The sequence below is a fragment of the Aphelocoma coerulescens genome, chromosome 26, assembly GCF_041296385.1.
Source record: "Aphelocoma coerulescens isolate FSJ_1873_10779 chromosome 26, UR_Acoe_1.0, whole genome shotgun sequence".
Taxonomy (NCBI): domain Eukaryota; kingdom Metazoa; phylum Chordata; class Aves; order Passeriformes; family Corvidae; genus Aphelocoma; species Aphelocoma coerulescens.
This window is the reverse complement of record NC_091039.1, coordinates 3,549,085-3,571,982: the sequence shown is the minus strand read 5'-3', so window position 1 is coordinate 3,571,982 and position 22,898 is coordinate 3,549,085. Positions and strand designations below refer to the sequence as shown.

Sequence of the window (22,898 nt, the reverse complement as noted above, 5' to 3'; positions counted from 1 at the left end):
AGGGTCACAGTTGGAAAGGGGAAATAATGGGGGCAACAGAGGAGCCACCTTCACACAGGGATCCTGCAGGGACCATTTCACACAGGTGGCAGTGGCTTCTGCTGGGGACACGGTGGCAGCACCAGACCACGGTCCCCAAGGAATGGGGTAGAGCACAGGGGGTGTGGCAAGGTTTTATCCCTCTCAGCCTTCACAAAGGCAGATCCCAGCTCAGGGCTGCACCCCCAGAGGGATCCCCAGCCCCTGGAACACCCTTCTCCCCTCCCCCAGCCAGACCTGCTCCCAGTTATCCACATTAACCCAGAATTCCTTCACACAAGTGTTTATTCAGAGTTAACACTCTCAGACAAACAGGTATTTCCCCTTTCCCCACATACACTTAATAGCATTATTTTAAATATAAATAAACATTTAGTGCTGGGAGCTTGGCAGCTTCACCGACAGCAAAGTGCATCGTGGTGCAAGGTGGGAGATCAACCCTGTCCCTTTTCTTCCTGGGACCATCTTGCACCAGTTTCCCGAGTCCAAATCCAGCAGAGCAGGAGATGAACCCCATCAAAGTGCCGAGACCTGACAGTGTCGAGTCCCTCAGGAGCAGGGACTTATCCTTCAGTGCTGGAACTGAGCAGCCTCTGCTCCAGGCCATCCCTTGGTCCCAGAGCAGAGCCAGGTGAGGGTCCTCTCCCTACCAGTCCCAAAGGAGAAAAAGTCCAGGAAAACAAGCTACAATTCCTTATTTCAGCATCAGCCCTGCTGGTGAGCAGGACTTCTTCCTAGAGGAGCCCAACAGAGACAGAGCAGGGGCTCCCCAGCCCAGTGTCAGTGTTGAGGGAGGCAGGAACGTGGGCACAAGCAGCACCACTCAACAAGCCAACAACAAGGTAAGAAAGTGGGATTTGGGGCCGGCAGAGTGCAGGGGATCCCAAAGCCTCCCAGGGGCAGTGTTGGTCCCCCAGTGGCTGTTCCTGGTGAGTCACCCCAAGGACTGTCCAGGGAACAGCCATGGGAAGGAGCAGCCTCCACGTCACTCTGCTCCCACACACGGACAAGTGCTTGGGTCCATCCTGCTGGGACAGAGGGCCACCCCCGTGTGACAGCAGCCGGGGCATCCCAGGGCTCTACAAAGCACACCAGGGACTTTTCTTAAAGATATCTGGTGCCACCAGGTGGCTGGGACACAAGTGCCCCCTAAAGCCAGTCCCTAGGCAAGGGACGGATCCACGGCTGGACAGCAGGGTGGCACAAGGACGGTGTTTGGCCCCACAAGCACAGGGCAGAGGACACTTCTCTGCAGGCAGGGCAGTGCCTTGGTCCCACCAGGCCCATCTCAGTCCTCCTCCAGCCCCGCCGTGGGGCTCCTCCTCCACATTGCACACAGTGAAGGTCCCTCAGGACCCCAGAGCTACTCATAAATAGGAAACTACAGACTCTACATTGCTTCGTACAGATCAGCTCACACAGCACGGGGCAGGGGAGCCACGGGCACCCCCGGTGTCGGCAGCTGCCGCAGCGAGTCACGGCCGGGGCCGGGCAGGGACGATCCTCCGCTTGGCACTGTAGAAGTCTGAAGGGAAGAAGGAAAGGGTTGGAAAGTGTCTCCAGCCTGCTGGGAGCAGCAGGGCAGGAAGAGGGAGGTGTCCCCAGGGAGGCACCCCAAAATCAGCCCAAGTGGGTTCCACCCTAAAGCCCCCACCCAAAGCTGCGGAGAGCAGAGCTGTAAGTCTGCATCAGCTCTCCTCTTTGTCTTGCCTGCATTTCCACTCCAGGCCCTGGCCTTGGAGGATAGGAAGAAACATCTCACTGTGAGGGAGGTGAGACACTGGCACAGGCTGCCCAGGGAGGTTCTGGATGCCCCAACCCTGGAAGTGTTCAAAGCCAGGCTGGATAAAGGCTTTGAGCAACCTGGGATAGTGGGAGGTGCCCCTGCCCATGGGACCTTAAAGATGATCTTTAAGGTTCATTCCAACCCCTTAATATTCTGTGATTCTATGATTGGGTCAGGTCATTGGAACTGAAGGTGATGAATTTGGGGGCATCTTCAGCTACAAAACCCACAAGCCCAATGCCAGTCCCCTGCACAGCCCCCAGCAGCCAAAAGGCACCCAGCCAGTGGCCTTTTTCCCTTTGGAAGATGGGCTCTGCTTCCCTAGGAGAGATCCATGGAGGGTGGTTCCCTCCCCATGCCCAAGAGCCAGGCAGGGCTCTGGCACCCAAGTCCCCTCTGTCTGTCCCTGCCATGACATCAATGCCACCAAGCCCCCAGGGAGTGACAGCAACCCCAGCACTCACCTTTGATCGTGGTCTGCCCACGCTTCAGGCTCTGTGGGGAACCAGCCTTGTAAACCTGCGAGCTCTGCTGAGACTCCTCGGGGCAAATCCTGCCAACACGGTCCTTGGGGGGGACCCTGTGGGCCAAGGAGCTCCTGCTGTCACTGCTGATGACAGCCCTGACCAGGCTGTGAACCTCTTGGGGCGGCTGCTCAGCCACGAGGATCCTCTCCCACTTGAACGGCCCTTCCAAGGGAGTCTCTGTCTCAAAGTTGAAGTTCCAGCGCTGCTGAGCTTCTTCCAGCTGTTGTCTTATCTTGTCCTCAAAGTCATGCTGGAGCTGGTCGTGGTCCACGGGGCCAAAGAGGTTCCTGCAGGCCTTGCTGCTGCATGGGGTCTGCCCAGCCCTGCTCTGGGACAGCGGCATCGTGCTGGCTGGGGGGAAACCAGAGCAAGTTACGGGGGCTGGGATGACAGGAGCAAACACAGGGGAGTGCTGGCTACCAAGGCAAAGCACACGGTAGCCAAGGAGGGACAAGCTGGGCTGGGCTCTGCAGTGAGGCAGCCCAGAGGGGACTGACAGACACGTCTGGACTCTGACTTTTGAGATTTTAGCAGAGGCTTGAGCACGGCTGAGGTCAGACACAGCCCGGTGCAACACAGGAGGATGGGGAAGGTGCAGATGTCACCATTCCCTATTCCTCCTCCAGCAGGCAAAGCCCTGACAGGTCAGAGCATCCAGCACCCCGACACTGCCACGGGCTCCATCCACAACCCTGCTCCTTCCCACTCCCATGCAGGCAAAGGCAAGTTGGCACACGGGGAGGTGAAGCAACAGGATGTTTTTCTGGCCAGTTTCTTCATCTCAAGAACCCTGACCCGGTGGTAAGGAAACCTTCAAGCAACTGCAAGAACGTGCCACAAGCTTGACCACTTTGCTAACCACCCTCCTTATCTGCAAGGAGCTGTTGGGTAACCAGAAACAAGACCTTGTTTGTTTTTTTTCAAATTGGTGCCAAAAGCCTTGACCTTCCCAGTAAGTGCCAAAGCCTCTCCATTGGAGCAGGGACCCCTCACTACACCCACACTTATGAGGAACCTCGATGTAGAATCAGAATTGTTAAGGCTGGAAAACACCTCCAAGATCATCGAGTCCAGCTGATAAGAGTCAGCACTGCTCTAGGATTTGAGTTTTCAGAGATAAGGCTTGCCCCTGCTGGGACAGCCACACTCATTAAATCTGCTTAAAAAAGAAAGATTCATAGCTCCCATTGCCCACCTAATCAGGGACCCCCAAAGCCAGGCCACAAAAGATCCTCCCCATCCCCAAACTTCCCCAAGAAGCAGATTCTCAGCCTCCTGCAGGGAAGGTTTCTCCCCAAATTCAGCACCTGCAGCCCCTCTGGGTTGCTTGTGCCACACTGTCTTCCCCACATTCCACCTCTAGAAGTGTGCAAGAAACGACTGGATGTGGCACTCAGAGCTCTGGTCTAGCTGACAAGGTGAGGATCGGGCCCTGGTTGGACTTGAGGATCTCAGAGGTCTTTTCCAACCTTAATGATTCAATAATCCTATTCCCAGGCATGGCACCAGCACGGTGAGAATCCCCAGCCCAGGGGCTGGGGGGGGCCACATTCTGTCCCTGGGGCCACCCCTGTGGGCACCCTGTGCTTAGACTCAGCATCCCCGAGTAAAAATAGAAATCCAACTTCCTATCTCCGGGCAGTCTGAGCACACAGACAGGGTGACCTCACTGCCAGGCAAGTCCCAGCATGTCCAGGCAAGCCCGGGCAGGTAGTGGGAGAGGGACACGTTCCGTCAGCCCGGCCAGACACCCCCCAGCCCTCCCCGCCTGCGTCACGTCCCGATGTCCCCATCCTCAGGTCACCGACGCGACTCAGGTGCCACCCTGGAGCCTCGAGATAACACCCTCGCCCTGACTCATGGCTGCGGATTGCCAAAGCCACCAATGAGGGAGGGACCAGGGCCGGGTCATCGTCCCCTCCCATGGGGCTGGTGCCGCTTCCAGCGACCTCTGCCCAGCAAGAGCTTCGAGGCTCCCGGCAGCCGCCCCGGAGCCCCAAGATTTGGGCGAGGAAGTGGCAGGTGCACGGCCGCGTTAAAACCTCTCCCAGCCGAGCTGGGTGATGAGAGCACCCCTGGGGGACACCCAGCAGGGCTCCACGGACACCTGCGACACCCAGCACCAGTCCCACCAGTCTGGGGAAGGCTGGGCAAGCAGGAGGGGCTGGGGGCACCCGCATCCGGGAGCGGCTGAAGCCGCTGATCCCGCGCAGAGAACTCCCGGCTCATGACACCGATGGGGCCGGGGGGGGCTGGCACAGGGCGGCCGGTCCCCGCCCGGCCCCGCAGGATGCTCAGCGGCGGGACGGCGCCCGCACGGCACCCGGCACAGCACCCGGCACAGCACCCTGCGCCCCGCACGGCACCCGGCACGGCACCCGGCACCCCGCACGGCACCCGGCACCCCGCACCGCCATCCCCGCGGCCACCGGGGGGCGAGCGCGGCCCAACCCGGGGGCTCCGCATCCCCCCCAGGGGGCCCCGGGGGCTCCCGGGGCTCCGCACCGCCAGCCCCGGCACCGCCAGCCCCGGCACCGCCAGCCCCGGCACCGGGCGCGATCCCGCTCCCTCCCCGCGCTGGGGACGCGGCCCCAGGCAGAGCCGGCCCCGCTACGGCGCTTCCCCCGCTCCAGGCACCGCGCTCCCCGGGGAAACCGGCGCTCGCCCTCCGTCCCTGGCCAGTGAAGGACCGGAGCCGCCGGGCAAGGCCGCCGCCCGACCCCGCCCGCACTCACCGCCGTCTCCCAGCGTCTGTCGGTGCTCGGCGCGTCGCCGCCTTTTATACCGGAGGAGGGGCGGAGCCGGGCTCCGGTCCCGGCGTCGCCCGGGATTTCCCTCCCGCCCCTCCCCGGCCGACCTCACTGTATTCGCCCCGCTCTTGCGTGTGGCCCTCTCAACCCTTTTCTCTCTCATCCCGGTTCCCGGTCCCGGGAATATGCACGGTGCCAGAGGAGAGCTGGGCATGCCGGGACCATGGGCACCGGGACTCCCTTCCTAGGGGAGGGCGGGGACCTGGATCAGGGGATACCGGGACCCCCTTCCTTGGGGAGTGCAGGGACTCCCCTATAGCAGGAGATGGAGGGACCCCCATCAGGGGATATGGGGAACCCCTTCCTAGGTGGATGCAGGGACCCGGCATCAGGGACCAGAGGGAAACTTCAGCCAGGAGATACAGGGCCCTCCTTCCATCAGGAAATGCAGGGACCCCACCCTGAGGAGATGCAGAGACCCCCTTCCTAGAGGGGAGCTGGGGACAGGGAGACGCCCCCATTAGGGATACAGGGACCCCCCAATGGATACAGGGGTGCCACATTCCAGCCAGGAGATGCAGGAGTTTAGCCATCTCGAAGGGGGTCCTGTCCTAGCCAGGCTGTCCCACCCACCAGGCCACTGTAGGAAGGAGATTTGTGGATTAAGGAAGGGGTGGCTCAGCTCCTCGGGGTGCCAAGCTCAGAGCCATACCAGGATGATGTTCCCCTGGCCCCCAGGCACCGCTCAGCCCATCCTGGGCTGTCCCTGGCCTTTCCAACTGGCTTGTCTCCCCCGGGCCTGGCTCTGCTCCACCAGCTGAACCCCAGCATCCGCTGTGGGTGGAAAAAAGTGTTTGGAGTAGGATCTGTTGCTCTGAGTCCTGCAAATGTCCAGGCAGGGATAAGGAGGAAGAACAAGTCTGTGCATGTCCTGCAGGAACCTGTGGCAGGGATTTGAGGGAATCTGTGGTTTAGCTGGAAAAGCCAGCCAAGTCCACAGGCAGGAAAGCCAGGGCAGCTTCTGCTGGGGTTACTCTGTGGGGCTGGAGGGCTCCTGCCCTGAGCCTGGTCGGTTGGTCCATCCCTGCCCTGCGGCAGGAGAAGGGAAGGGATGCTCTCAGAGCCAGCCCAGCCCAGGCACAGCGCCCGTATCCTGCAGCCCTTCCCAGCCCACACCTCACAGCACACGGACACAAGCACAACCTGCTCCCGTGGGCACAAGGAGGTGACAGCACAATTCCAAGTGACAAAAGCTGTGTTAAAGCAATCCTTTGGGAATGCCAGGTCCCCTCGAAAGCCCCTGGAGGCAACAGGGGCTGGGGTGCTGAGGAGGATCCTTGATGTGCAGATCACTCCTGCTTTTTCCAGCTGGACCAGCAGCTTCCCACTGGCCAGAGCAGCTGGAAATATGTTTGGGCATGTTTGGCTGAATGCTGCCACATGCTGCAGGAGGGTTTTGCAATCACTCGTCCCCACTCTGTGGAGCTGGGCTGTGCCGAGGTGCTGGGATTTGGACCAGTGGTGGCTGCTCAGCCCCTTGGCTGCCTCCAGACAGGCACAGTGGAATGGACAGGAAAGGTGAAAGGAGGACAGGGAATGGGAAATCACCTGAAATTCATGCTACACACTGCTGAAAATCCATCCTGGAAAGCTGCAGTCTGGACCTAAACACTCCAAAATTCATCCTGCCTTTCCATTTGTAATAGGCAAGGAGAGGAGGGGGCAAGTTGGGACAGGGAAGCTGTCACTGGATTTTCCACCTGGGAATGATTTCTGCTCGTGGCTGCAAGGAGCAGCCTTCAGAGCCTCACTGCAGAGGTGGCCGCGGTGCTGGGTGGTTGCAGATCATTTCCTTGCCAAGCTCCAGCTCTGCTCCAGCTGCAGGTGTGGGTTTGCTCCCTCTGGATGTGAGGGATGCAATCGGCACCGTCCCAGCCGCAGCACCGTGGGCATCTCTCGGGTCAGTGCAGCTCCAGCTGCCACCTGGAACTCTGGGATGAAGCAGCACTTACCAGAGGATGTTCCCTGCTTGAAACAGATCCCTTTTTTTCCATAAAAGCTCTCCAGTGCACAGAAAGAAATGGGAACATCAAACCAGCAGCTTTTTGAAGTGGCAGAGGAAGGAGCTTGTGCAACCCAGAGCGGCTCCACAGCCACTGATTGCACGAGTGAGGGATTCAAAAAGGGAGATAACTGACCAGCCTGGCTGCTGGGAACATCCCAGTTACACCAGGGATTCATCCCAGGGCTAAACCAGTGAGAAAATCAATCAGACATAGATTTTCCCTTAGGAAAGTAACTCTGTAATTCTCTCAGTGATTTTTGGTGGGGTGAGGGTTCACTCCCTGCACCCTGGGATGGCGGGGGCGGGGGGAGAGGGGTGCAGGTTTCTGGCTCTTGCAAACTCCACTCTCGCTTCCCTTCCTCCGGGAGAGGGGAGCTCCGGCCACGCCAGCATCAGAGGAGACATCAGCCAAGTGGGTTATTGGAAATGGGAAGTGGGGAGAGGGATGGCGTCAGGGTCTGGGTCAGGAAGTGCATGGGCACGTCTGCAGTGGCATTACCAGAGAAAAAAGGGGGATGGGGAAAGAGTGAATAAGAAGGCCGTACAGGAACTTCAAAAAAATAGAAAATCCCAAAGGTGATTCATGGTGTTTGATCCCACAACACGGAGGAGGAGCAGAAGGAGGAGGGCAGATTCAGGACTGGGGACCAGGATCAGCGCCGGGGGCTGATGGGCTATTTCCTTCTCACCATTTATAGCCACAGTGTGGGATCTGTCACCTCCCCCGTCCTAGGCTCGCCCTCCCCAGGGGTCCCAAACCCCCACCCGGGAGGGGTGTGGTCGTGGGAGAATCCATCTTTATAATTTCCTTGAATAACCCATCCTAATGCCTGGAAGCAGAAGGAATACATTAAACCACTGCATATTTCACAGCCTTCAAAGAAACCTCCTTCCCAGCACCGGGGGCACCCGAACAACGGCGCAGCGGCCGCTGCCTCAGCCAGGGAGCCCTCGGGAGCGTTTCATTCCCAGCGGGTCGCCCCAGGTGGATCCCGCCGAAGCCGAAGGGAGTGGAAGCCTCTGCAGACACGGAAGCAAACACATTAGTCACAGCAGGCAGAGCCGGGGTGTGACTCAGCCCGGCCTCGGCACAGCCAGGGATCCGGCCGGGAACGTGCCCGGGCACAAATCGCTTCTGACTCGAGTCTCATCCCTGTCCCGTGTCCTCCTCTGACTCGGGGAGCAGCACCCCCGAAAGCCACGGGGACATGGGTGGGAGTTCCAGCATGGAGCAGGGAACGGCTTGGGTCGGGTGGAGGAATCAGGGTTGGAATGCTGCAGCCTTGGATAGGATGGAGAACGGGGAAATGTGGCTTCATGGAACTGTGTTTACAGGAATAACACAGTGAGGTCCAACCCGTGCTCATAAGGACTGTTTTAAACGCACACAAATTCCTGCTTGTAGGGATTTTATATGGTTTTGAGATTTAGTAGTCAAAGGTCTGCGTGAAGAGGGTTTTTTGAGGCGGGGACATAATATTCCTGTTAGATCAACCAGCACAGAGGGAAAAACAGCAAAGAATTGGGCAGATGAGCATCCCTCAGGTCTTTCGGGATGGAGATGGCAGAGATCAGGGCACACTTATTTTTCAAGGTGAGATAAACATAAACTCTGCAAAAAGCCGAATTTCTACCCAGGGAAACACCCTGATAATGGGGGGAACTAACACAGGACCTCTGCCCTAGCACGGAGAGTGGGGATGAGCACACGGGGTTGGGGTTCAGTCCTGCAGAACACAACATCCTACAGCCCAAATGTCCAACCAGGGCTGTGTCCCATTCCATGGGGCACAGGGGTGACTTTTTCCCCTCCTCAAACAGCTGTACTTGCCAGAACATCCCAGGCAGGTGGAAATTGCTTGACTCAGGACAGCAGACTGCAGGGACAAAGTCCTGAGTATTCCAGCACTAAAAACCCTCTTCAGCAAGATTCAAATCACCAAGCATTTTTTCTGTGTGGTTTTTTTATTATCTCTACTAACAAGCTTTTTTTCTTTTAAGTGGGAAACGTGAAGGCTCTTAATGAAACCCTCACGCTCCAGCAGAAGTCTAAATGAACCCAGTGTTCGGCTGGAGGGCGTTTATATCCCAGCGAAGCCTGTTTTCCCATCAGCTCTTTGAAGTGCCCAATTAAGTGATTTTATACTAATAGGATTTTCCCAGGAAAGAAAGACAAGAATGACAAAACGCTGAATGCTTGATTAACTCTGCCCCTAAAAGAACTCGGATCGTGTTAATTGACTGTTCCCCTGCCATATCCAGCCCTTGTTTGCCCCATTTATGAAGGCATTTTGATGAGACACCAGACCCAGCAGAGTGGAAATAGAGTCCCACCAAGCACAAATGGGGGATGAGACAGTCCTAAAACAAGGCCTCTGCTTACTGGAAATATTCCTGGATGCGGGAGCCGGGCTATGAATCGGTCGCTTCATTCGGCCCCTCACTCATTTTCATCCAAGATTGTTTTTAGCCCCATTCATAGTCATTAACGTAATTGCTTCACTGACTTTCCATGAGCAGCTTGGAAGCTTTGTGGGGTTTTTTTGCTGGCAGCAAAGGCCTCATTGTTCGGAGCGCGGCCGGGCGGCCGCAGTACCTGGCTCCAAACCCTGCACCCGGCTGCCCCTTTATTCCCTTGCTGCTCCACCTCATTGCCCACGGCCCCGGAGCACGGCAGGATGGGGCAGATGCCAGGAGGGGACAGGGACACCCCGCTGGGAACCGGGGCAAGCGGCTCCAGCCTCTTGCGGGCTTCCTGCAAGGAATAAGGTCCATCCAAAACGTCCACTGGGGGTTATTTTGCAGCCAGCAGTTCCCTGCAGGCACCTCGGCGAGGGCAGGGGGAGGACAGGGATTGCTCCAGGAACTCCCAGACCTTACCCAGCAGGATTCCCCCCGTGGGTGGGAATAAGCAAGTGGAGTGTGGGGCAGGATTGCTCATGTCCATGTGGCTCACAGCCCTCAGTGCAGCCCAGCCCATGGAAGCTGTCAATGGACGTAACTTCTTCCCAATGCATGGCATGTGTGGCACGGTGCTGCTGCTGAGGGATTTGTTGCTCTCCAAGCCACGGGATGGTTTGAAATCCATTGGGAGGTTGATCTGGCTCTTTATAGCTGTGTGTGAGGAGGAGATGAGGATGGGGAGCTCTGACTGAGCACTTGCTCATGATGTCACCTCTGAAACAACCCCAATTCCTTGGGGCACCCTCTGCCCGGAGCGCCCAGACACCAGGATGGGGTGTCTCCACTCCCAGATATTGGGAATTTGGGGTTGTCCCACACAAACCTGGGCTCCAGGATGTGTATGCTGGCCCGCTTGCCCATCCCAACACCCGCTGGCTCAGCGTGTGTCACCATCTCCCGGGATCTCCAGTCACACCTTTCGGGAATGCCCCAGTCGAGCACAGCATCGTGATTCACTTTGCCCTTGTGCTGGGGGGCGAGGAGTGGGGCTGGGCGTGGGCAGAGGGAGAGAAGGGACAGAGCCAGGGGCAGGTAGACCCTGAACATGCCATGAAATGGGATCTGCAGGAGGGCAGGACCAGGACCCAGACCACAGACAGACAGAGCCCTGCAGGGTGACTCGTGCACAGCCTGGAGCAGAGCAGAGGTAATGGGAGGGGACAGCTGAGATGGCAATAAAGCCAGGGGTGATGATATGGCAGCCACCACCTTGACACCGGGGTAAAGGTCAATTGCACTTTTCCTCCTACATGTCAGTCAGGCAGAGCAGGATTTTTGGGAATGAGGATGGAGGAGCAGCTTTCACCCCACTAGCCCCTGCTGGCCTTGACCCCGAGCTGGGCCATGGGGGTGGACGTGCTCCACACACTAGAGGGGCTCTGTCCAGTTCCACAGAGGTCAAAGTTGCGGAGTTCCAGGTGCCAAAATAAAACCTTTCTGTTTCAGCCACCCTCACTGGTTTCTTGGCCCGGCCTGTGAAAATCCACCTTGCAACAGGGAAAGAAAATTTTCTGGAACTTGGAGCTGTGGTGGGCAGTGCCACAGAGGCTGGAAACAGGGTTAAAATGTTCTGTACTTCACCCACCAGCAGCAATGCTGCACCAGAGCCCTTCCCACCTCTGCACAAACCTCGGCTTTGCAGAACATTGAGAGATTTATAGATTATCAATTGTAAATCCACAAAGGGAGCAGGAGGGAGACAAAGGGAGAGGGATGTCATAAAACTGGGACGCGCCCATGCCCCTATGCTGGGCACTGCTAAGGCCACACCTTGAGTACTGTGTTCAGTTTTGGGCCCCTCATGGCAAGAAAGACATTGAGGGGCTGGAGTGTGTCCTGAGAAGGGAATGGAGCTGGGGAAGGGTCTGGAGCCCCAGGAGCAGCTGAGAGACCTGGGGGGGCTCAGCCTGGAGCAAAGGAGGCTCAGGGGGGACCTTGTGGCTCTGCACAACTCCCTGACAGGAGGGGGGAGCCAGGAGGGGGTTGGGCTCTGCTGCCAGGGAACAGGGACAGGACAAGAGGCAGGCCTCAAGCTGCACCAGAGGAAGTTTACATTGGACATTAGCAAAAATTCCTTCACCAGAGGGGTTGTCAAGCACCTGCACAGGCTGTCCAGAGCAGTGGCAGACTCACCATCCCTGGAAGTACTTCAAAAAAAGTGTGGATGTGGCACCTAGGGACATGGGTTAGTGCTGGACCTGGCAGTGCTTGGGGGAACAGTTGGACTCAATGACCTTAGAGGGCTTTTCCAACCTAAATGATTTCCTGATTCTATGAAACAAAAAACCCTGAAAATATCTATAGATCAAAAAATACCCCACGGGTCCCTGTCAAACATCCCCTGCACAGGGGAACTCCTGACTCCAAATCTGGCGGAGTTTCATCCACGAGTTTCCGAGCGGCACGTGTCAGCCAGGCAGCTGCAAGGACAACTTGGCAGGAGTGGCAGCAAACCACACCTGGAGCTTATCTCTCCAGCTGGGGCAACCTCCTCCCACAAAGTTTATAGTACAACTGCATGAAAAGCTGATCAATCCAGCACCAGGAAAAGCAGCACCCAGTGCAGGAGGTGTAATAACACTGGTGTTAGGCAGAAATCCTTCCCTGCGACGGGGCTGAGGCCCTGGCACAGGTTTGCCCAGAGAAGCTGTGGCTGCCCCAGCCCTGGAAGTGTCCCAGGCCAGGTTGGATGGGGTTTGGAGCACCCTGGTATAGTAGAAGGTATCCCTGCCCATGGCAGGGGGTGGAACAAAGTGAGTTCTAAGGTCCCTCCCAACCCAAACCATCCTGAGATTCTACAAAACACTGACAAGCAAACACTTTGTATCAAACACTAACAGCAAGCCCTCCATCAGCAGGGAGGGCTGGGACAGCACCAGGGCTTCCTGCTGAATATTTTTGAATATTCATGTCCTAATATTCATGTTCTAAGCAGCCTCTGCCCGCGAGAAGATAACGCCTCTCTCACAGCTGGCAGGGGTGATCTTCCCAAGTGACAGCCCGGGTGACACAGTGCCCCGCCCTGATACCACTGCTGCACCCCGATAGCACGGTCCCAACAGAGTGCTGGGGCTGCCCAGGGGCTGTCACACACGTCAGGCTGTTTTGGGGGTGGCATGAGGCAGTGGCACATCACAACCTGTCTGTGTTGTCCAGCCAAGTGCCCAAGAACAGCAGCATGACTGTAGCAGGATGAATCTCCTCACACTGAGGGAGGCCATGGAGTGACAGCGCTGGAATTGGTGACAGAACCCAGATGGGAAGGACATACACTTCCCCTTCCCGACTGGGATCACTCCCACAGAAAAACTGACAGCTAAAATGACTTAGAGGACCAAGCAGAAACACCACCCAAATCAATGTGAAGATTTGTTCAACTCCAAGTTATGTCAGCCACTAAATTATTAAATAATAGCCCAATGAATCACTTGGGAACGAACATAGCGTTCCCCTTGCATCGTCTATTTTATATTTGTCTGGATCCTGTGTTTATTTTAGTCCCCAGCCGTGTTTGTTTGAAGAGCACTAACAGAGGGAACTCGTGGCTGTGCCCCAGTGAAACTGCAGAAATGAAAGAGCAACCCCAGACGGTGACGGTGTTTCGAGGAAGCCAGAACACTTCTCGTGTGAGAGCCTGGGATGCGGCTTCAGCTCCGGCAACCGCTTCACTGACCGACTGCAAAGCACAGCCAAGCAAAAATTGGCTTTATTCTGCCTCTTTCTGGCAGGTTGAGCAGTGAAGCTGGAGGCAGCTGCATGCCAGCAGCAGGGCAGTGGGGACCCGCCTCTTTACGGCAGGGCCCGGCCCTGTGCCATCACCCCATGCGGGAGCTAAGGTTGAACCGGAGCAACTGGAATTGCACTCCTGCCCGTCAGCTTTCTGTTTGCAAAAGGGGTTGATGCTCTGGTTTTCTCACTTTTTTTTCTCTTCCAGCCAAAAGACTCTGCTCTACAACAGCACCAGAGCAGGGTGATCCGTGGTGGGGACTGCAGCTCAGTTTTTGGGACAGTATGTCTGGGGCAGGATTTGAACATGGGGTACAGGGACAGGGGTTAAATGCAGCAGAAATAAGTTTGTCCAATGTTCAGCCACTTCGAGGATCTGGATGTCAGGAGACATTGAGGCAGCTCATGGAGATCATGGCATACGAAAGTAAAACTGGAAACTGAAAAGAGGTGATAACAGCAGTAAAAAGCTGCAGAAGCACTCGGGCACTGCTGGGGGAATGGCTGGACTTGATGTCAGAGGGCTCTTCCAACCTTAGTGATTCCATGATTCTGTTGAGCACAAAACCCTGAAAACACCTACAGGTCAAAAAATACTTCCAGCACTGGGTTCTGCTGACAGACCCCCACCAAAGCAGGAGAGGTTTAGAGACGATCCATGGGCACCGTCTGGTGTCTCTCTGGTTTCTCTGACTTCAAACAAAAGGAAATGCAAAGGCAGAGGATGAAATGCAAGGCCCTTCCAATAGTAACACACCACAGTTCCCGCTGTGGCTGGAAGGACAGAAGAGCAAAGCTCCAGAACCAGACTGGCTTTGGAGGATGAGGGGGGTAAGCACAGCACACCTGTTTGTCCAAGAGGATAGAAGTTCTTCTTTCACAGAGCAACGCTTGGGTCTGGAATTTGGCAGTTTTTTTCTGCTCTTAGAGGGAAGGCAAATCAATTTATAGAGGAGAAACCAGAAATTGCCAGGCTGCACCACCAAACAGGGATTTGGCATAGGGAAGCAGCAATCCTTCCCAAGGCTCAGCTCTGAAATCAACACTGGGTATGATCCATACTGGCTCCCTTCAGCTTTCTGAACAGGGTCAGCTCTGAAAGGATAATGTACCCTAAAACCTGGTGAATTTGAGTGGAACAGACACAAACTAATTTATTTTCCAAGGGATTTTTTTTCCTTGTTTTTCTAACATTACCTGTCAGCAATGCTTTTCTCCCATTTTTGTCATAACCAGGACATGTATGTGGTTACATGACCTGTTAGGACACATCATCCTGCACATGGAGCACTTTAACCAGAAGCACTGTCAAGTGTTTGGGAGGATCACAACTCCTCACCCAAGCATGACCCTGTCTGAAGGCCAGTGGAACAAATCCCAACAAAAGCAAGGGCATCATAAACCTCTCCACTTTCTAAGTGCAAGGCACATTCTTAACATGATCTTTGGTCATAAACAAGGAGCAGCATGTACATAAAAAGAAAAAAACAAGATCCTTTCCTTTGGAAACCCATTTGCACACAATGCTCTCCCCCAGGGAGAGTGTACAAAATAACTGGGATGTGCTCAGGCACTGCTGAGGACCTCTGAGAATTAACCCCAGGATGCTTCTGCCCGAAGCAGGGGCAGCTAAACCTCTCCCCAAATTAGAAACACAGCATAAATCATTACTGTCAGCACCATGGAACCAGGCCCTGAAACCATTTGGAAGGTATCAGGCAGCAGCAATTGCTCCATCACCCCAGGGGTCTCCGGAGCAGGGCTGTGGCTGAGGTTCTGCCAAGGAGCCTTGGATAGTGTCCCTCTGTCCTCCCCTGGCCAGGACAAACTGCTTGGTGACTCTTCCTGGTGTCAGAATCTTTGGAGAGAGGCGAGGGATGTCCCTGGCCTTAGAACACCAACACTTCCTTGTACGTTTAATTTGAGAGTAAACTTTTTAAATGCAACACTCCCAGGCTCGTCACTCCCTCAGACAGGAATGGGAAAAATGATATTCACAAACGTGCTGCTACACCAAAAGTAACTCTCGTTACTTATTCCCTGGGGGAAGGGCTGTCCAGTCAATGTTCATACATATTTATACATTTCCCATCTTATTCTAGAAGCTGTTTGTTGTGTGTTCAAACCTCCACTTGATTATATAAAACCAGCACACTTCTGATCTAAGGGGGCAACTTCTTCATTCAGCTGAGGAGTAAAATAGTCAGAAACCTGAAACTGAAATGCTTCCAGTTCCGCAAGACTGTTGCATATGAAAACCACGACCTGCTCCCCCACTGTCTCTGGCACTTCAGATTTCTCTCCCTGCAGTAGCTGAACTACTGAAGGCTCCTTGTTCCCCCAAGTAACCGCAGGAGGAACGTCTGTGCCGGCAGAGGCACCGCAAGCTGTGAGCCTTCCGCACATCAGACACTGCCACAGGCACGTAGGGAAAAGCAACGGGACGGAGCCCGGCCCCAGGCAGCCCCCGGGCCCCGCTGCCCGGCCCGGAGCTGGGCTGGGGCGCCGGGGGAGCGAGCAGGAGCCGGCCCCAGCACAGAGGAGCCGCCCTGACCTCTGCCGGGCACCGGCGGCACCGCACGGCCGAGCCGGCCCCGCCCGCTCCGCCCTCACCCTCCGCAGGTGAAACCCAGGAACGGGCCTGGCCCTTCCCAGCTCTCCGCTGAATCCCGCTCCGGGGCAGTTCAGGCTGCGAGTGCCTCCCGCAGCACCTGCGGCCATCCCGCGTTTCTGCGGCACCAGGTGGCCGACACAGCAACACACAGTGCTGAACTGATCACAGACCCGCAGTCACTGAGGGTGGAAGAGACCTTCAAGACCCAGTCCAACCATAAATAACACTAAGTGATTTAAAAAAAAATAAATAAATCCACTGAGCTCAGCAAGCCAAGGGGGCAGCACTGGTACATCCTTCCCTTAGAGCTTCACCATCACCTTGTCCCTGGCTTGGGACACCACCAAGTGAAGGAAATTCCACCACCAGTGTTCATCATGAGGGATTTATCTAAACCACACAACTGAACCAATGGAGCACATTTTCTCTGGGACACAGGACCAAGGTAGCCCTTGGGCAGTGGGGGAGCTCCACCGGCTCTCCAGCCATGTTGCATTTAGAGGAAGTGAATCTTCAGGGTAAGTTTTGGTTTCCAGACCAGCAACTTCCAAACTGAGATAGGATGAATACCTTAACTGCTGTTCCCAACCCATAGCTAACCTTTGCATCTCCAGCTGGTTTTCCAAGGAATCACTACAGGGCTCACTGTCAGGCAAGAAGCCAGATGGCATCAGCTACTGACTACCCCAGCTGAACCTGTAGAACAGGGATTAGATTGCCATGGCAGAGGGACACCCTGCACCTCACCACGGACAGGTGAGCAGACACTGCCAGGTGCAGCGGGGTTGGACAGTTCACAGGTGTGCTACAGCCAGGTGGGGTGACTGTCACAGTCAGGGACAAGTTATATACTGAACAACAAGTTGTAACCAAAACTTTAATCCCAAGGATCTCACAAAAGACATTTTACAAGTGACATGAAAATTCTTGTACAGTAAAGAAATGTTTAATTTCTAATGTTTACAATGTACCATTAGACACAACACATCCACTCCAGGTGTCAGTTCTGCTGTGGATTTGGTCTATTCAGAGGTTCTGGAATAGATGGTCAATCAACAATCAGCTAATTAAGGACTCTACTCACACCAAGTACAAAATTAACTGACCCTACAGCTACAATGTTTTATTTCATGGAATATGAAGCAGCTCAGTCAGAACTGGAGCTGGATGAAGCTGCAGCCCAACCCTTTCCCTCCCGGTGCCACTGTCACTATTCTCTTTCCCAGATATGGGCTATGGAACACCCATGTCCTGCTCTGCTCCCAGTCTGATTCCACAAGAACAAACCATCCCTGCACACTTCCTCGAGCTGAGCCCCAGCAACCCCCAGCCCAGCCCAGCCCAGCCCTGCTCTCCCAGCAACACAACACAGACCATTTGCCCTTCCACACACACACACACACACACACACAGAGCATCTAATGGTACATTGGAAAACCATTAACATTACAAATCATAGGATCTGCTCAGAACCATATACAGATTCACATCTTTACATTTGCCACCTGTTACAAGATACAAGAAACAAAGCAAGTTCAACAGCTAAAACATTTTAAAAATGCACCAAGCTTTATGAAGTGTCAAAACAAAACAATGTTCTGTACATACTCCTGGCCTCGGATCTCATGACTTCCTGTACACAGCTCCTTCCCACAGTCCTATTTCCTCTCATTTGACCTGGAGCGACTGAAGAACAGACAGGTAAAGTTAGGATCCAGGTGTCAGGAGCAGCAGATTTTCCTTTAAGCCCCCCAGCCACAATCAGCAGGTGATACTTAAGCATTTTTAAAATACTGTTCATTTAATAAAACTGAGTATTTTAGAATCTCCTACAACACTAGAAGTGATTCTCCACCACTGCCTTCTTCAGTATTTACCAAGGCACAGAAAGCCATTTTTACATTTACTCAGAACACACCAACACTGAAGACTCTTCTTACCTGCGAGACCTGGAAAAGGAGCGAGAAGGCTTGTGGTTCCTCTCCCGTGAGAGTGATCTTTCTCTTCTTCTATCTCTGGAGAGGGACCTGGTACAGATCACAACACCACACTATCAGAGCAAAGCTCAATTAGGCCATCGAGGCTCCCTGAGGAGCTTCCCTTCTGGAGTGAAGGTTTTTAACTATTCAACCAGGGGAAACCTGTTACCAGTGCTGCTATTAACCCTTTCTCAAGGGAAGAATAATCAGCCTGAGCAACAGCTTACAACGTGCTGTGAACAGGCATGCAGTACTTTGCAGAAGTTGGTTGTTTTTTGGTTTTTTTTTTTTTTTTTCAGAATCCCACCTAATCACATCCGGATTTATGGCTGGACTCAAAGGTATTTTCCCACCTCAGGGCTCCATGATCCTATGCTCACAGTATCTGTGAGAGAGTAGCACATTAACACTTAAACTCTGGGGAAAACTGACAAAGACCCCAAGCAGCTGCAGAATGGAAATTACTTCTGTTCTTAACATCCTTCCACTGCTATCCCTGGAATCTCTAACAGCTCAGTAATTCCAGTCAAGCAGTATGACAGAAGCAAATCTGTTTCCCTTTTACCAAACTGACTGTGCACAGCCTGTGCGTGGAGCTGTTTTGGGCTGTTCCTTTTCAACCCTGCAGGCTGGAGCAGTCCATGGGGCAGGAAAGGGATTCATACCTGCTGCGGCTCCGGGAAAAGCTTCTCCTTCGCGGTGATCTAGAACCAGAAAACCGAATGTGAGGCACTTTATCCATTCTTTGAGCTTTAATGGAGTGAGGCATTTCCCAACTTGTCAAACTCACTGTTGGGCCCAGGGAACGTGCCAAGAATAACTGGCATCCATCATCCAGTAAAAGGCATGGAAAGATTAGGCAGTAAAACCAAGCTCAGTGTGAACAGCACGTTTCCAACCACGAATTCACTTAACTAAGAATGCGTCAGAGCAGAGTTGTCCAATGCAACACTTTCCATTTCAACTAAATACACTGCCCAGAACACCACACCAAAGTCCCACAGGTGGTTCCAAAAAAAAAAAAAAAAAAAAAAATAGCACAGAGCAAATGTTTTGGAACCCATGCAAGCCAAAAAGGTCCATAACAAGACATAAGAGATATCAAGTGGAAAAAAAGTGAAAATGCGCTCAGTGTCAATATTGATAATGCCATTAAGTGCTACATTAGAACTGCATATTTGTGATTGTCATTTTAATGCCATAGAGTGTGTTTAGACTATTTTCTTATAAAAAATAAAAAATTTAAAAATATAACCTTAGCTCGGCCCAGTTCATCCCAAAAAGTAATTGTTTTAAGTTTTGAAAACTGTTAGTAAAACCATTTAAAGGTGATAGGACTTTTCTGGCAAGGAAAAGCTACATTTGTTAGAGCCTTATTAAAAATTTAGTTTGGCATCTCACATGCAAATATCCTGGTTTTTACATTATTCACAGTGTAAGAGCTTCCATATCACCCTTAAAAGTTTTCTCAAGCAACATATGTACGTTACCACTCAATTATGCACAGCCAGCCTTTGATTGAGAAAAGTAATTACTTATAAGCCGCTTACTCCTTATTTTAACCAGCAGTAAACTGTATAAGCAGGAAAAACTTACAAGTCTTTGGTTTCAACAAGCTAGAAATGGTGAGGTGAGGCTGCCGGACTGACTGCCAAGAAGAATTTGCTGAAAAGGTTTTGCCAGATGTTGCGTTGTATTTAGTTGGTTGGCGAAGGGGGTGTTGTGGATTTTTCCTGCTTTTTTGTTAGCCGAAGGCTGCTGCTGTAGTTGTTGTGAAGACATTTGGTAAATAAACAGCTGAGCTGATTGGCCGGGAATGTGTGGGCGGTCGAGGTGGCTGCTGCCGATTTGGTTAAGGTTGGAGAGAAGGCTGAGAGAAAACAGCATGCTCGGGAACCAAAGGGCGGTGCAACCTGACGACTGGCCATGCCTGGGTCATGTGAAACGACACCAGCCAAGCTGCATGGGGCGCGCTGGTCACATGACGCTGAAAGGGCTAGTTGGCTGGCTAATGCAGACTCAGAGGGTGGTGAGAAGAGACATGATGGTGACTCTGTAACGGGTTCATTTTTATTAATAGATGGACCAAAAAGCATAAAAAAAATGAAAAACAAGCCATCAGTACAACCATCTATTAGCTAACAAATACTCCTAATGTGTTATTTTTTTTCAACAGCAAAAGGGTAAGCTTGAAACCCTGACTTGGGAGGACTTCACTCACCTGCCACAGGTAAATTCAGTCCTGTAAAAACCACGATGCACACTTAAACTGCCAGACAAACTAGTCTGGGTCCAAGAACGTGCCAGTTCCCAAAAATCCTGCTATATGCTAGAGCTGAGTTTGCAAACCTCAAGTGACAGGATCGTCACACGATGCTTTAATTCCAGCTAACACTAAAGTGTCAAGATTCCAGATGTTTAGAGCAACTGTTACTCAATCTATTATTAAACAGCTGCCTGCTTGGGAAGTATTTAAGTTCTGCAAACAAAGTGGAAAAACCCATTGGTATGGAAATGCTAAACTGCTGTATGTCATGTTCTGCCATTATGGAGTAAAGGAAAGGAACAGGCTAAGTTGAAGTATGGGGAAGAAAGGGAAAGTGTGGCTAGAAGATGAGCAGATTTTAAGAGGAAGGAGGATAAGCCCAGGACAGAGGGCACTGACTACCAACTGCACAGTCACCTAAGGACAAAAGCCAACAACATTCAACACAACTTAAGTTCACCTCGATTTTGTGGGGCGTTGATTTTGGTTTTTTTTTTTTTTAGCATCTGTCATTTCCGAATCATGATCAGATAGATGAATGTTATCCATCAACATGCCTTTAACAAGCCTGCTTCTAGGATGCTACGTGGTAACTGTGCCAAGAGCTCTAGGATTGTGCTGTGCCCAGGTACCTGCGCCGAGGAGGGGGACTCCTCCTGCGATAGTCATCCCGAGGACGCCGGCCCCATGATGGAGGGGGGCCGCGGTTCCGACTCCGCTTTTCCCCATTGGAGAGCTCCACTCGGACACGACACCCACACAGGGTTCTGGGAAGAGAGGTTGACATTGGTTAGCATTTCCAGGGAGAAGGCAGCACAGAATAAAGCATACGCAATCCACAAAAGGGAAAAAGAACAGATAAGGGCAAAAATGTTCTGTGATCAAAGCACAGTGTCCAGAGTCATCTCCAGCATGACTGTGGTGGACCCTTCCCTGGAAGTGTCCAAGGCCAGGCTGGACAGGACTTGGAGCAACCTGATCTATCTAGTGGAAGGTGTCCCTGGCCATGGCAGGGCATGGAACTGGATGGGCTTCCAGCCCAAACCATTCTGGGATTCTATGGCAGACAAAAGGTTTGGCTGCTTCTCAAAACTGCTGTGCCAGTAAAGCAGGCAGGGAAGGAACCAAGGAGAGTCTCCATTATCAGTTTTGCCTCTTTATAATAACACCATCTGCAATTTAATTAACACACATAAAGAGATGCGAGTAATTTCTAACTTGGGAGTTCAACTGTGAAGTACAAAATTAACCATTACAATGCTATTCACGAAGGAGGGCAGGATTAGATGGGATATTGGGGAGAAATTCCTCCCTGTGAGGGTGGGAAGGCCCTGGCACTGGGTGCCCAGAAGAGCTGTGCCTGTCCCTGGATCTCTGGGAGTCTCCAAGGCCAGGATGGACAGGGCTTGGAGCAGCCTGGGATAGTGGAAGATGTCCCTGCCCACGGCAGGGATGGGACTGGATCAGCTTTGAGGTCTCTTCCAGCCAAAACCTTTCTGGGATTCTATTTCTGCACTATAAGAACACCCTTATAATACCATATAAATAAACAGTGCATAACAAATGTATCAAGACCGTGGTCCTGCAGTTTCAGCTTCCCAATTTATAAATGTGCCTCTCCTACAATGTCTCATATTTTGACCAGCCAAATCAAGCACACAAGCACATTTTACCTTCCATCTAGTTCTCTTACTGCATCAGCAGCATCTCGGGGATCTTCAAATTCCACAAAGGCAAAACCAGGAGGATTTCTCGCCACCCATACACTGCGCAGTGGTCCATAGTAGCCAAAAGCTCGCTCTAATTCCGTTTTGTTGCCATTGTTTCCAAGGTTACCCACATAAACCTTGCAGTCCAGAGGACAAGAGTCGCGATGCATTGCTAGGACAAGAAAAAAGAAGTACACGTATATTTAACACAGCGCATGTGCTTGCTCACTTCCAAGGGAAGTCACTCTAGTGGCTGCTTCCCCCTGAAACTTCAGCAGTGATACGAGCTTATGGAAATATTGCGTGAAAGGAGTAGGCGGAGAGTGTTAAAACGCAACAAAAAAGAGACGTGCTATGCCGCATTGTGATTAAAATCCACTGTTTCGGAGAATTTCATTTACTTTTACGGTTTAGGTTTGAGGGGTGGGTGTTCCTGCGCCCCTCTTCTTGTTTAGCGCGGGGGAAGTCTGCAGAGGGCGCCGCGCGGGGGAGGCTCCATTGTTCCCGGATCGGGATTAGGATCACGGCAATCCACGCACAAAAGCGGGGGGCAGCGCCATCTCCGGCCGAGCCCCGCGGGCACTTCCCGGGAACTCGCTCCAGAGCTGCTCCTCGGTGCGGTGTGAGGGAGCAGCGCTGCCTCGGGCAGGCGGGACGCCGCCACTCCGCCCCCACGGCACCTCCCACCCCCCGTCGCCTCACATGCCGCGGGGAGCAGGCCGAGAACGGGCTCCTCCCGGCAACCCGCGGACCACCCGCCGTCTCCCCGCCCGGTTCCGCTCAGGGCCGAGGCAGCCGCCGCCCCAGGCCCGGCGTTACAAAATGGCGGCTGCTCTTTGTTTGCCGCCGCCGTCGCTTCCATCCGCCCTGCCGGGTACCGAGACCGCGGCTGCCGCCTCCCCCCCGCCCTCCGCGGTGAAGATCCTCACCGGTGCTCAGAGGGAGGCCGCGCGAAGGGAGCCCGCGCTAAACTC

General features: G+C 53.5%; 1 protein-coding gene across 3 annotated transcripts; it reads right to left on the bottom strand.

Moving 5' to 3' along the window:
* Window positions 1-306: 306 nt before the first annotated feature.
* Window positions 307-21,978, bottom strand: CDKN1A (cyclin dependent kinase inhibitor 1A). Of its 3 annotated transcripts, XM_068995578.1 has the most exons (7): window positions 21,889-21,978; window positions 20,848-20,982; window positions 18,615-18,653; window positions 17,911-17,997; window positions 17,579-17,656; window positions 2,290-2,703; window positions 307-1,564 (listed from the first exon to the last, which is right to left on the bottom strand). In XM_068995578.1, the coding sequence occupies exons 1-7, from the start codon at window positions 21,893-21,895 to the stop codon at window positions 1,515-1,517; spliced, it is 810 nt and encodes a 269-aa protein (XP_068851679.1). In that variant the 5' UTR covers window positions 21,896-21,978; the 3' UTR covers window positions 307-1,514. The 3 variants fall into 3 exon arrangements, with proteins under 3 accessions (XP_068851679.1, XP_068851682.1, XP_068851680.1); XM_068995581.1 differs by lacking the exons at window positions 20,848-20,982; window positions 21,889-21,978 and adding an exon at window positions 19,546-19,684; XM_068995579.1 differs by lacking the exons at window positions 17,579-17,656; window positions 17,911-17,997; window positions 18,615-18,653; window positions 20,848-20,982; window positions 21,889-21,978 and adding an exon at window positions 5,088-5,114.
* Window positions 21,979-22,898: the final 920 nt, after the last annotated feature.

Bases quoted from the DNA above. Each gene is read 5' to 3' on its own strand.
- CDKN1A (XM_068995578.1), bottom strand. The intron at 17,657-17,910 runs GTAAGAAGAGTC...TCTGTTCTTCAG, and splicing joins TCCTTTTCCAGGTCTCGCAG to TCGCTCCAGGTCAAATGAGA. The intron at 2,704-17,578 runs GTATGTACAGAA...GTTTCCCCCCAG, and splicing joins CATGAGATCCGAGGCCAGGA to CCAGCACGATGCCGCTGTCC.